This window comes from Hyaena hyaena, unplaced genomic scaffold, assembly GCF_003009895.1.
Source record: "Hyaena hyaena isolate Hyena2069 unplaced genomic scaffold, ASM300989v1 scaffold_840, whole genome shotgun sequence".
Classification (NCBI taxonomy): domain Eukaryota; kingdom Metazoa; phylum Chordata; class Mammalia; order Carnivora; family Hyaenidae; genus Hyaena; species Hyaena hyaena.
In genome coordinates this window covers 842,738-855,323 of record NW_024081475.1, presented here as the reverse complement: position 1 = coordinate 855,323, position 12,586 = coordinate 842,738, and the positions used below count along the sequence as shown (strand labels likewise).

The 12,586-nt window shown below is 50.5% G+C and overlaps 2 protein-coding genes across 3 annotated transcripts in view; one reads left to right on the top strand and one right to left on the bottom strand.

Annotated features, from left to right (window-relative positions):
* Positions 1-2,552: 2,552 nt before the first annotated feature.
* LOC120222136 (glycine-rich cell wall structural protein 1-like) lies at positions 2,553-6,149 on the top strand. 2 transcript variants are annotated; one of them, XM_039219839.1, is made up of 4 exons: positions 2,553-2,987; positions 3,066-3,671; positions 4,673-4,811; positions 5,866-6,149. In XM_039219839.1, exons 1-3 carry the CDS (start codon positions 2,576-2,578, stop codon positions 4,771-4,773), a joined length of 1,119 nt encoding a protein of 372 aa, XP_039075770.1. In that variant the 5' UTR covers positions 2,553-2,575; the 3' UTR covers positions 4,774-4,811; positions 5,866-6,149. The 2 variants fall into 2 exon arrangements, with proteins under 2 accessions (XP_039075770.1, XP_039075769.1); XM_039219838.1 differs by having other exon boundaries at positions 2,553-3,671.
* A 4,436-nt stretch (positions 6,150-10,585) lies between these two features.
* The window catches only part of KIAA1210 (KIAA1210 ortholog), a 41,630-nt gene continuing 39,629 nt past the window's right edge, over positions 10,586-12,586 (bottom strand). Inside the window, exon 11 of the mRNA XM_039219827.1 lies at positions 10,586-11,695. Within this exon, the coding sequence (XP_039075758.1) occupies positions 11,523-11,695 (173 nt within the window). The 3' untranslated portion in view covers positions 10,586-11,522. The remainder of the gene's footprint in view (positions 11,696-12,586) is intronic.

Sequence of the window (12,586 nt, the reverse complement as noted above, 5' to 3'; positions counted from 1 at the left end):
GTGGCCTTGGGCCCTTCCTCCGTCCCATCCCGACCCTGGGGACAGGTCTGCCAAGGGAATGGACTTGGTCACTTCTGTTGACCGACGGGGGGAGTTGAGTGGGCAAAAAGCATACCTTTCCCCAAGGAAATCTGAAATCCTGGGTCGTGCTGATTTCCTGGCTTAAAGAAGATCAGACGTTGAGGGTGGATGGCCAGAGATGGAGGTCGGGCACCAGCCGCACATCAGAGATAGGGAGTCTGATCCCCTAGATGGGTTGGCACCCCTGGGAAAGCTCGGGAAGATGACTGAGGCCCTCGACTGTCCCAAGGACTTCTTGGTCCAGACGCGTGTCATGAAGAGAGCCTCAGTGTCGGAGCTGGGAGGAGGCTCCTCCAGTTTTGCTTTGGGGATTTCCTGAAGGCACATCTGCTCTGCTTTTTCCCGTCCCCACTGTTTGCTGGTGCTAATTATTCTCCCTCCCAAAGACTCCAAGCCAACTCCAACCACCTGGGGGATGGTTTGCTGCCATTGTAAAAGGACCGTCTCTTCCAGAGTCCTCCTCACTCCTGCCATTTCATAGCCCTAGCTTTTTATTAGCAGCAGTTCACCCCATGGCATCCCTAGTGCCCTGGCGCTCCGCCCTGGGCAAAGAAGAGGCTGCAGGTGCACATTTCTTCGTCAGAGACCTCATGATCGCCACCGGGTCACCATCTTGTGTTTCAGCCCTGCTGATGAGTGGGGGAGGCAACTGGAGAGAATATGGCCAAGTATAAATAGAGTCTCGGCAAATATATCAGACCACTGGCGGTGGGAGGGCCTGGCCTCCACAGGTCTTTGCCAAACCCCCTAGAAGGACACAGGAGTGACGCTAGGCTCTGGAATGGGGACCATGGTCAGGTCTACCATCTTCGGGTCTCATGTGTCAAACAAGAACAGGTGCAAATGACAGTTCCAGTGAGACACGGCACTGGTTCCTTGGAAGGTACCCAGTACATGGATGTGTACACGCATGATTTAATGCATACGGCTGATCAGTCGGGTAAGAGGTGAGGAGGACAGGAGACGCTGTACTAGGCAGCAGGGGATGGGGGCGGTGGCACAAAGAGGGATATGTGTTTATGTAGGAGGCACAAGACTTGCTTAGTAATAATTATTGGTAGTGGTAATTATGGCTTCCATCTGCTTTCCAGGCTTATGTGCCACTCTGCCCATGCTGGAGCCATTTCATTCCCTAGACAGGTACACACACACACACACACACACACACACCTCTTGTACTATTCATGCTGTTTCCTTTACCTGCAGTGAGCACCCTCTAAGGCACCAATCTCCCCCTCCCACCCCCGCCACTTAATCATTCTCTCTCCCGTACACCCATAGCACTTTGTGTTCATCCCTGTTTTAGCACTTGCCCCGTGTGTCATCGTGTCCAAGTATCTGTTGCTCCTCTAGACCATGAACTAGGGCGAGCCATGAGTCCCAGGCGTCTGTGAATGGGGACTCACTAGTGTAATTCCAGGACACTAACTGTGAACCCCAATTAAGCGAAATGTTATTCCCCCCAAATAGCCCCATTCTGCTCATTAATAGGCTGATATAGTAAAAAAAAAAAGTATGCAATTTATTGTTATATTTTTATCTTTTTTCCTTTTTTTTATAGTTTATTGTCAAGTTGGTTTACATATAACACCCAGTGTACTGTTATATTTTTTAAAGTTTATTTGAGAGAGAGAGTGCACAAACAGGGGAGGGTCAGAGAAGAAAGGGAGAGAGGGAGAGAGAGAATCCCAGGCAGGCTGAACGTAGAGCCTGACGAGGGACTTGATCTCACCAATTGTGAGATCATGACCTCAGCTGTGATCAAGAGTCACCCAGGTGCCCCAATTATTATTATGTTTTTCATTTCAACAATCAAATATTTGTGGAAATGTATTTTTTGTCTTGTTATGTAAGTAAGGGGTGATGGGCATGGAGGAGGGCACTTGTTGGGATGAGCACTGGGTGTTATATGGAAACCAACTTGGCATTAAACTATTTAAAAAAAACCTGGGAGATGACTGGGAGCAACGCCTGAGGACCTCAGTCATTCATTGGACACTGAGCACGTCAATCACTGTGTCTGGACAAATGAGGGTGGAGCTCAAGAGGAGGGCGCGCGGCCCATTGTTGACGCCTCTGGCCCCGCCTCCCATCCACAGGCGAGCAGAATCATTCTGGCCGTGTCCAGTGTCGCCTCAGGGGAGGCCTGGGCGGGCTGCTCCCCACAACCGCCCCCTGCCCTGCCCATCCAGGGCTTCCTCAGGCTCTGCCGCAGACTGCTGTCCCCTCAGCGGCCAGACGTTGGGACGCCCCGATCCATCTCACGTCGGGCCCGTTGCCCTCGGCCTCCCGTCGGTGGCAGCGGGGTAGGCCACCACCATCTTCGCCCCCGGTGTCACCGCAGCCCTGTCGCCTCCCCGGTGAGGTACCCCCTGGTGCCATGTCTGCCTCCGGAGATCCAGGCCAGGCCCCAGGTGACCAGGATAGCCCCCTGGATGAGGCAGGGGCATGGGCCCCTGCGGCTGGAAGCGGCAACGATGTGGCCGGCGGCAACATGGTGGCCTCTGGAGATGGGGTGCCGGCGGGTGGAGACGAGATGGCCAGAGACGGAGTGGCTGGTGGTGATGAGGTGGCCGTTGGTGATGGTGTGGCTGGTGGAGAGGAGATCGCCCGAGACGGAGGTGGAATAGCCAGAGATGGAGACGAGGTAGCCCGAGATGGGGACATAGTGGCCAGAGACGGAGAATGGGTGGCGGGGGGCAGAGATGGAGTAGATGGTGATGGAGTGGCTAGAGATGGAGACTGGGTAGTCGGCGATGGAGACATAGTGGCCGGTGGTGACTGGGTGGGTGGAGGCGGAGTTGCCGGCGGAGACTGGTTGGCCGGAGGTGGAGACGGAGTCGCTGGCGGAGACTGGATGGCCGGAGGTGTTGGTGGAGTGGCCGATGGAGAATGGGTGGCCGGAGGTGGAGACGGAGTCGCTGGCGGAGACTGGATGGCCGGAGGTGTTGGTGGAGTGGCCGATGGAGAATGGGTGGCCGGAGGAGGAGATGGAATGGCCGGCGGAGACTGGGTGGCCGGAGACGAAGTGGCCGGAGGTGGAGACAGAGCGGTCGGCGGCGTAGAAGGAGTGGCCGGAGGCGGAGACGGGGTGGCCGGTGACCCCGGGCCCCTCCCTGCCGAGGCTGCCGGTGCAGCTGCAGCTGAGCCCGCAGAAGGCCTCGGGCAGGAGGCGGTGGGTCCCGACGGCGGGAGAGCCCTCGAGGCGGGCGAGGACTCGGACTCGGACTCGGACTTCTGGCCGGCGGACGAAGACGGCGTGGAAGAGCTGGAGGCCGCTGTGGGTGTGCTGGTGGATGCCCACGATTTCCCAGTGGTGGGCTTCCGCTTTATGTTCTTGGAGCTGGTGTACGCGCTGCTGCACCGCGCCTACTACAACAACCACGTCCTCGTGCGGTACCGGCCTCTGCAGCCCAGCGCTCCCCCTGCGTCCCCAGCGGGGCCCGCGGCCGACGAGTCTCAGGGCTCATCCGAGGAGGAGGAGAAGGAGGAGGAGGAGGAGAAGGAGGAGGAGAAGGAGGAGGAGGAGGAGGCCGCCGCCGCCTGGGAGACCGTGGAGGAGTCCTACGAGGAGCCGGCGGCCACCGAGGGTGAGAGGTGGCCCAGGCGGCCGAGGCCGAGGGTGGGGGCACCCCCAGACTGAAGGCCGAGGGCCCGGGTGGGAGCCCCGTGCCGTAGCGACCCATGGCTTTGAGAAGGAAACATGCTGCCCTTTGGCAGCGGCGGCTAACAGAGCCCCAAGCCGCGGGGCAGGTGCAGGTCCGCAGGAGGGGTGTGCAGGAGGGCGGGACGCTGTGCAGGGGGCGGGAGGGGTGTGCAGGAGGGCGGGGAGGGGGCGGAGCCTGAAGGAACAGAGCCAGCCAGTGGCTCACCCGTTTTGTCCATAGCTTTTCAAAATGACGTTTTAATTTTTTTAATGTTTTATTTCTGGGAGAAACCTCTGGGAGGTTTATTTATTTCTGGGAGACCCTCCCCTGAGCAGGGGAGGGTCAGAGAGAGAGGGAGACACAGAACCTGAAACAGGCTCCAGGCTCTGAGCTGGCTGTCAGCACAGAGCCCGACGCGGGGCTCGAACCCACGAACCATGAGATCATGACCCGAGCCGAAGTCGGACACTTAACCGACTGAGCCACCCAGGCGCCCCTAAAAACGACAAGTTTTAAAAAGTTCATCCCCAATCATTATGAACTGATGTGGGAACACTTGTAAATGTGAAATATTCAGGGTTGAGGGACTAATGAGCTTCATCAGAGAATTTGTAGTGGAGGCAAAACATTGTTGCCAGAAATCTCTGAGAGAACATACACAAGGCAGCAGCCCCCGATGATTCTGGGCCCTCCTTCTCCGAAGGGCCAGCAACAGCAGCACAGGGTGGCAGGTTGACTGGAAAGAAAGAAAGTCACTGTGGAAGCGGCCGTGCAGCAGAAGGGGGAGGGCCACGGCAGGGCTGCGTCCACCAGGGTCCCAGCTCTGCTGCTCCGAGTTCCTTCCGCCCTCCCGCTTCTCCCGCGGGTCCACGTCGCTATTCCTCGCGCGTCGCGATATTTCTTCGTGAACGTCTGCTCCAAAGTCTGTTTATTCTTCACGAAAGGAACAACAAACCATCAGCATGAAAACTCCGATAAGGATGCGCAAGTCGCGGAGAGCGAGGAAGAAGCGACGTGTAACAAAAACCAAGAAGGATCTCACTGAGAAGCATTCCGACGCGCCACACACCAGACCCAGAAAAGGCAGGTACCCGACAGCTGTGCCTGTCACCCAGCCATTCCCGGCATTTACCTGTTATTGACAGGGTTTTGGGTTTTTTTAATGCACCCAGTAAATTAAGGAGTTGGTTTAAAATTCATTCCAAAATTCAGTTTTACCTACTTACGATGTTAATAGGACACTCAGGTACTAGTAACAGAAACCACAGTATATTTTGAAATCTATTTCACGGCTCCTCATTCGTTCTTGTGAGGTCTTTTGTCGTCTACCCCTAAGACGACTAACTAATGGTACACGTATCGGTAACTGAGACCGGTCCTGGTGTAGAAAACGGTGACCGAAGCAGCGGCTGAAGTGGTCGGGCTGTGCGCCGGCGGGGTCTTCATCACCCGGCCCACGACATGCAGCCCCTCGCGCTCCCTGGAACCCATGCCTTTTCGAAGGCGATTACATGCGAATGGCGAAAAGGTCCGAGTTTCAAGTAGGACCGCAGTTACCGATGAACGCCTAAGGATTCACGTGTGGATTTTTGTATTTTCGGTGACAGTCCAGAGAAACTTACAGCATGGCCATTACTTCTCACTGAATTGCTAATTAAGTCTTGAGGTATATCTTGTCTTTGAATATATTTAAATGATTCACATTTGATTTTTTTTTTTTTTTTGCATTTTCACAGCTATGTATGTCACAATACCAGCCTGTTTCTCCTCCGGTAGATAGGGAAATCGAGGGTCTGGGAGGGTAAGGGAGTATCATTTGTGGAATGAGCATAGGCTTTTAAGGTGAAGAGATTTCCTTAAATCCCAGAACGGCCTCTCAAGGGAAAGAGGAAAGCACTGATGGTTGTTAGGCCAGAGGGAGACCAGGTTGGTCTGAGCAGGTGATCGAAGCCATGGGCCCCACGAACACCCGGAGCACAAGGTACAGGTTACAGGTGAAACTGGGTTGTTCTCTCCTTGTTGACAAACAGCCCGCAGACGTGGCAGATACACACAGGGCTGTTTTCATAGGTTTGGAAAGTCGCTGTTGCTGCTTAATGCTCTATGATCGTTAATTTTCTCTCGTTTCATCCTGCAGCTGGGAGGAACGAGAAAAGATGAAGAAAGAAGAATCTGTGGCTCATTGTTTTTGGTTTTTCATTTTTTAGAAGCGCGTGGGAATTTCATTAACACCAATGTCATTCTGAACCGCATCGCCCCAAGAGTGATATCCAATGAAATCTGCCTTTTCTGTTACACTTGACAGTTATGTTTGACAACATTTGTTCTCATCAAAAATAAGCTTGTTTTAAATTTATAAACTGGAATGAAGGCAGATTTTATTTAGATAAATTATCTGAAATCTCTCTTTTACCTCTTTGTTTTGGCACACTCTATCTTCATTAAAAGCTATCACTTCCTACCATTTGGTGAGCCTGTTTTAAATTATTTTATTATAGCCCCAAATAAGTTAAAATGTCAAGTTTAAAACAATTGTTGGAGAGACGGAGACGGAGGTCAGGTCTTTCAGAGCCACGCTGCCCACGACGTGAGTAACCCACTGCGCGTGGCTGCCGAAACACGCCTGCTCTTATTTGAGGCACGCCGTAAGCAGAAAACTGACTTAACTCACTGATTTTACACTGATTACACAGCAAAGTGATACTTTATTAAGTGAAAATGTGCTATTGAAATTAATTTTGCCCATTTCTTGTTACTTTTTTAGTGTGGCTATGAGAAAACTTAAAGTGCCACACATGAGTCACATGGTCACGTATATCAGATGGCACTGCTCTAGCGTGTGGTTCGGAAGGACACCTCGCGGGAGGCCACATGGTGCCGCTGAGCGACCCAGACACTGATTCACAGGGCAGTTCTCCAAGTTTGGTTAAGAGCCACAGGGGAAGAGGAGACTCACCTATGGTAGAAGCAGCCTTAATTCACTGGCTTGGGACTTGCTGGTAAACCGTACAAGACAGCTAGGGCTGGACTGGGGACAAGGCCAGAGCTCACAGGGGCCGAGACACAGAGGGGCTCACACTGGGTGAAGGCGGGGAAACTGCAGAAGTGAAGAAGCCGATTCCAGAAGGATACAAACAGGATACCATGTATTTGAAGTCTAAAAGCACATGCAAAATGATCACCATGTACCTTGTGGATACAAACATCTGGAGTAAAAAGCAGGCATAGGAGAGATGCATACAAATGTAGCATGTGTAACGGCATGGGGGGAAAGGTACCTAACTCACTTAGGGTGGTGATTACATCCTGGGGAAACAGAGGGATCCTACTGGGGAAGGCTCCACGGAGGCTTCAACTGTATCTGCAATATTACATTTCTTTTTTTTTTTTTTTTAAGTTTGTTTATTTTAAGAAAGAGAGAAAATGCGGGGAAGGAGCAGATATCGCAGAGCCTGATGCAGGGCTTGAACCCAGAACGGTGAGCTCGTGAGTGGAGCTGCGATCAAGAGGCGGATGCTCAACCCACTGCTCCACCAGGCACCCCTGCAGTGTTACATTTCTTAAGCTGGGTGGTGGGTACAGAGATGCTGATAGAGTAGTCTCTCTAATTCTGTGTAGATCTGAAATATTTCCTAATAAAACATGAAAAAAAATTAAAAGAGGAAAAAAGAATAGGCTTAATCTCTAGACTCTGTTTAAGGGGAGGAAACATATAGTCGTACCTGACCAGAGGATCAGACAAGGGGAAGCCCCCAGGGGTTTGAGAGGAGAGGGCCTCATTTCTGCATTTAGTTAAGGCTTCCCAGGTGCCCCTTGGTGGCGTGAGGCAGCTTCTCCCACATTCTGTGCTAGCTCATTTCATATGCTAACTTATGGCACCATTATTTTTTAATTGAGGTGAAATTCACTTAAAACGAACCATCTAAAAGTGAAAAGTTCGGTGATGTTCACAATTCTGTGTAACACCACTTCTTTAGTTCACTTTCATCACCCTCAGACTCTGTACTAAGTAGTCGCTCCCCATCCTCCCCCCAGCGCCTGGCGACCACCAATGTGTTTTCCACGTCTATGAATATCCTTATTCTAAACATTACATATAAATGAAATAATCCAATATGTGAACTTTCGAGCCTGGCTTCTTTCACTTAGCATCATGTTCTTGGGACGCATCCATGTTATAGCAGGTATCAGCACTCCATTCCTTTTTATGACTGAATAATGGTTTTTAATTTTTTTTAATATTTATTTTTGAGAGATAGAGTGCGAGCAGGGGAGGGGCGAGGGGGGGGACACAGAATCCAAAGCAGGCTCCAGGCTCTGAGCTGTCAGCACAGAGTCCAATGCGGGGCTCGGACCCACAAACCACGAGATCATGACCTGAGCCGAGGTCGGATGCTCAACCGACTGAGCCACCCAGGCCCCCCGAATAATATTTTACTGCAGGTATATGCCACAATTTTTAAAACTCTTTTATTTTTAATGTTTTTATTTATTTCTGAGAGAGAGAGAGAGAGAGAGGCTGCGTGAGCAGGGGAGGGTCAGAGAGAGAGGGAGACACAGAATCTGAAGCAGGCTCTAGGCTCCGAGCTGGCAGCACAGAGCCCAACGCAGGGCTAGAACCCATGAACTGTGAGATCATGGCCTGAGCTGAAGTTGGACGCTCAACCGACTGAGCCATCCAGGCGACTGAGCCACCCAGGCGCCCGAGCCACCCAGGCGCCCCAACGCCACAATTTCTTTATCCATTCTTCTGTTGATAGACATTTACATTGTTTCCACCATTTGGCTCTTGTGAATAGTGTTGCTGTGAACATTCCTATTCAAATTATTTGTGCATTATTTGCGCATATGTGCCTCTACTCACCCCCCCCACCTCCCCACCCCCTGGACAGTGAACTTCTGAATTATTGGGACCTTAAAAGGTTTTTATCTTTTTCCCCCCAAACCCTAGCCACTGAGTTTTTCACTTAATAGATACTCCACTAATGCCCACTGAAGGGAAGTAAACTGAATACTTTCACAATCCTTTTTCCCCCTCTTTGTCACCAGTGTTGATGTTTTAAAATGTGTTGTCACGTATTCCTTATGGCCAGAGCCACATGATGAGACAGAGGGACAAAGGGGACGCCCTGCTGCAGGTGCTCCAGGCACAGGGCACCCGGAACAGTGCCAGCCTGCTGCCAGGGCCTGTGTGTTCCTCTTGGAGCTGCCCTTGGTGGGGGGCGGGGTGCTACTGCACAGCCCGGTGTGTGTGTGTGTGTGTGTGTGTGCTCGCAGGCCCGAAGGGGGTGGGAGTCGTGTGCCTGGGACAGGATGGGGCCTGGTCTAGGAGATGGCGGGGCGGGGCGGGGTCTGAGAATTCTAAATCTCAACCGGCCCCTTCAGGCCATGATGAAGGTACATTTGTCATGGAAGGAGAGAAACCATTCGATAAAAGGCGCTGATTCAAATATATAGATATATGGATCCCCAACAGAACTTTCTTCTGACCCCAGCAAATGTTACGTTACGAGAAGTCCAGGTGAAATTTTCCGGTCTATCACCCCTTTGCCTTCTTCCCTCCATGTGACGCTTCGTTCCCTGTGCACAACGGGGCCCCCGGCTTCTGAAAATTCTTGTTCGAACAGCCCATCTTGCTGTAAGACCTAGATCTAGTCCCTAGTCTGCGCTGGAGTACATCTACCCACCACCTTACCCCTGTACTCCCTCACCGCCAACTCCAGTACTCTCTGACTGGCCCTCTTCTTTGCCCTCTAGGTCTTTATACACAAAAGATTGATACCACTTCTTGCCCATACAAACTCTCACCTGGAGACCATCGGCTCGGTCGGGCACACCTGTGTGGAGGCCCTCTGTGCCCTGCACAACCTCTTCAGAACCTTTTGCTTCTTGGACAACCCTCAGGTCTGAGTCATCAATATGTTATTCAACTTCCCTTCGCACGCGACAAAGACAGACGACAGAATAAGCTTTATTGAATTTATTTGCTTTGCATGTACATAATAAAAATCAAGAATGCTACGAGAAGCTGAAAACTTATCAGAATGTGCATCTATGCATTTCAAAACCCCTTAACTTCTTTACTTAAAAACAGAATTGTGTTAACTGTGGAAAAGAAATGGTTAATGGAGAGCTCTCAGAGGGAGAATAAGCTAATAGTGGTCTACACTGAGGGAAGGGGGTAGGGAGGTGTAACACCTAAGTACCAGGGTCACTGGGTAAAGGGCATCTACCTAAATAACTGATCACTCTGGAAATATAAAGGAAATCAAACCAAATCAATCAAAAACCTCGCATTATCCGAACGGCAAAGAGACAGTATCAGGAAACATTGAAGTTTTATAAAGAAAATGCAAAATCCAGCATATGATTGTACAAGGTCACATTACACCATCACCAGCGAAACCAAGCACCAAGGTTTACATTAGCTCTGGCGCCTCACTGCCTCCCTGAATTTTGTTTTTGCACGAGGCAGTACCCCGCTCCGAATTTAAAGGCACAGTTAGAGGTCTAGGCTTACATTTCTGTAGAAGCAAAGCAGCTCCGTGATGACAGAGGCGGACGCAGTAAAAGGTATGCAGAGAAGACACTTCTGGGTCTCCTAAGAAAATGAGCTAGGAACCACCCAGGCACCCCAAGGAAGCTCTCCCTTAGGGTTCGGTGTGTTTGGGGGATGCAATGGAAGGAAGGGATCTGGGGTGAGTGGTTCACTGGGGCAGGTGGAAGCTATCTAGCCTAGAGAAGCCAGACGGATTCAATGACTTAAGGCTTCCGGTGGCAGAAACTGAATTGTTCTATGGCTTTGGGGTTGTGCTCTTGCTTTGGGCTAAAATCTTGTGAAACAGAAGCTGCTGAGGAAAAGAGACTGGAAACCGGGCTATGTGGTTGTTTCTGCCTTAAAGCTAGAGCCACGGAGAAGACAGCTCTCCAGTGGCCCCAGCCTTCCTTAAGGAAGGCTTCCCATCTGCCTGATAGGAAATACAGTTTTTGGCATCTGTAGAATTTTGAATTGCAGTAGGGTCTTAGGTGCTTAAAAAACAAGATCTATATGGCGTTTGGCGCATTTCTCGGCAATTAGAGCATCGCAGTGGCCTTGGGGCAAGAGGTCTAACCATCATCTTGGGGACAATAATCCCCAAGCAATGCTCTGTCTCATAGGGAGGTGCTCAATGCCGCCAGACCTGCGACACGGGGCCTGTGCAAAGAGGCAGCTAAGCTGTAGGCACCGGGGAGCCCCAGGGATACACGGGTGGTGTTTCAAAGGGCAATGGCTAATTGGGGGACTGGCTGAGCAAAATTTTCCTTGGAGATCCAGAATTTTCACTTCCACCACTTCTTCCAGGGGCCTTTGCGAAGCTTGGAGCAGGGACGGAAGCATTTAACCAGGCTCATAAAACCTAAAAGCCAATCCTTGGGCCAAGTCATCTGGCCATTTCCACTCGAATTAACTTACTTAAGGGAAATGACCACATCTTAGTTGCTCTAGCAAAACGCTTTTGCTTTCTGGTTTCTAAGGCACATTGTACAAGGTTCAATACTGCCCCCTAGCAGTGCAAACATTTTACATCGTTTCTATGGAGGAAATGCTGGGTTTTCAGATGTTGGCAGTGACTGTACTGAAGGTTAGGCATTCATGGCATTGGCTACATTCTAATGGTTATTCGCTTCAATTACCATTTTAAGGCTCTTTTGCTTAATGAAGAAAAATGGTTACTGTAAATAAATCACTGCAAGGCATTGCTAGAGCGCTTGGCAATTATCATTTGAAATGCTGATACTCCACCCAGGAGCTACTTATTGTATGATCTCGGCTATATGGCTCCAAGCTTTGGCTTTCTTCTTGGCCATGGAGAACCAGACTGGCTCTTCTGACTGTGTCGGCTCTTGGAATACGGCTGGGAGAGTTGAAGATCGCAGGATTCTTTTTCTCATGGGGTGCTCTTGAAATGGCTTCTCGTCTTCCAGTCCTACAAGAACCACAGCCAATAACACACAAGCGGCAAGAGACACGGAGCTATGTTGACGGGACAACAGAACAAGGTTTCCTCCTCTCAGGTTTCCCCTGGCTTCTACAAGTCAGCGCACGCGCATCACCCTGGGTGGCATGTCAAAGGGATAAGATCTATATGACTATGGCCACGGGGGCCTGACCACAGGAAGGCCCAGGAGGAAATGCCTACAGCTGTAACTGCCAATCTTTGGCTGGTTGTTATGACTAGATGGTCTTACACTTTTGAATTGAGACCAGAGAGGAAGCAGACAGTATGTTATCTATTCGGTTGCTTACATTTCAAATCAGGTGATATTATTTTTGCGTTGCCAATCCACGTCACACGAAGTGACCAATGGCCCAGTGGACCCACCCAGTAAAAGTCTGTGCCAACAGACATTGTGTCAACTTCTCTGACCAAGCAGACTACCTCTCTATCCCCCGGTTCTACTCTTCCCCTCAGCCTGCTTTATGGTGGACTGACTTAGTGGCTTAGACTCAAACAGTGGTTCTCAATGTGGGTGACACATTAGAATCACCAAGGGCTTTTTGTTTTGTTTTGTTTGTTAGCAATCAGACATTTATTCAATCAATCAGAATTGCAATTTGGGAGATACAGATTTGAGTAGAAATCGGACTGGTGTTACACACCTCAAGCCTTAAATACCAATGTCCACACTGTTCCCTGAACTAACAGAATTAGAATCTTTAGCAACGGATTCAGCCAGGGCCATCTGTAATTTTTTAAATGTTTAAAAAGGTCACCAGGCAATTCTAATGCACAGAATTGAGAATCACTGCACAGGAGCACAGTGCCCATGAGGTTATGAATTGCTATCAGCAAGTCGGGTGCTACTATTTTGTGGCC

Bases quoted from the DNA above. Each gene is read 5' to 3' on its own strand.
- LOC120222136 (XM_039219838.1), top strand. From the start codon at position 2,576: ATGGTGGCCTCTGGAGATGGGGTGCCGGCGGGTGGAGACGAGATGGCC. The intron at 3,672-4,672 runs GTGAGAGGTGGC...TCTTCACGAAAG, and splicing joins GGAGCCGGCGGCCACCGAGG to GAACAACAAACCATCAGCAT.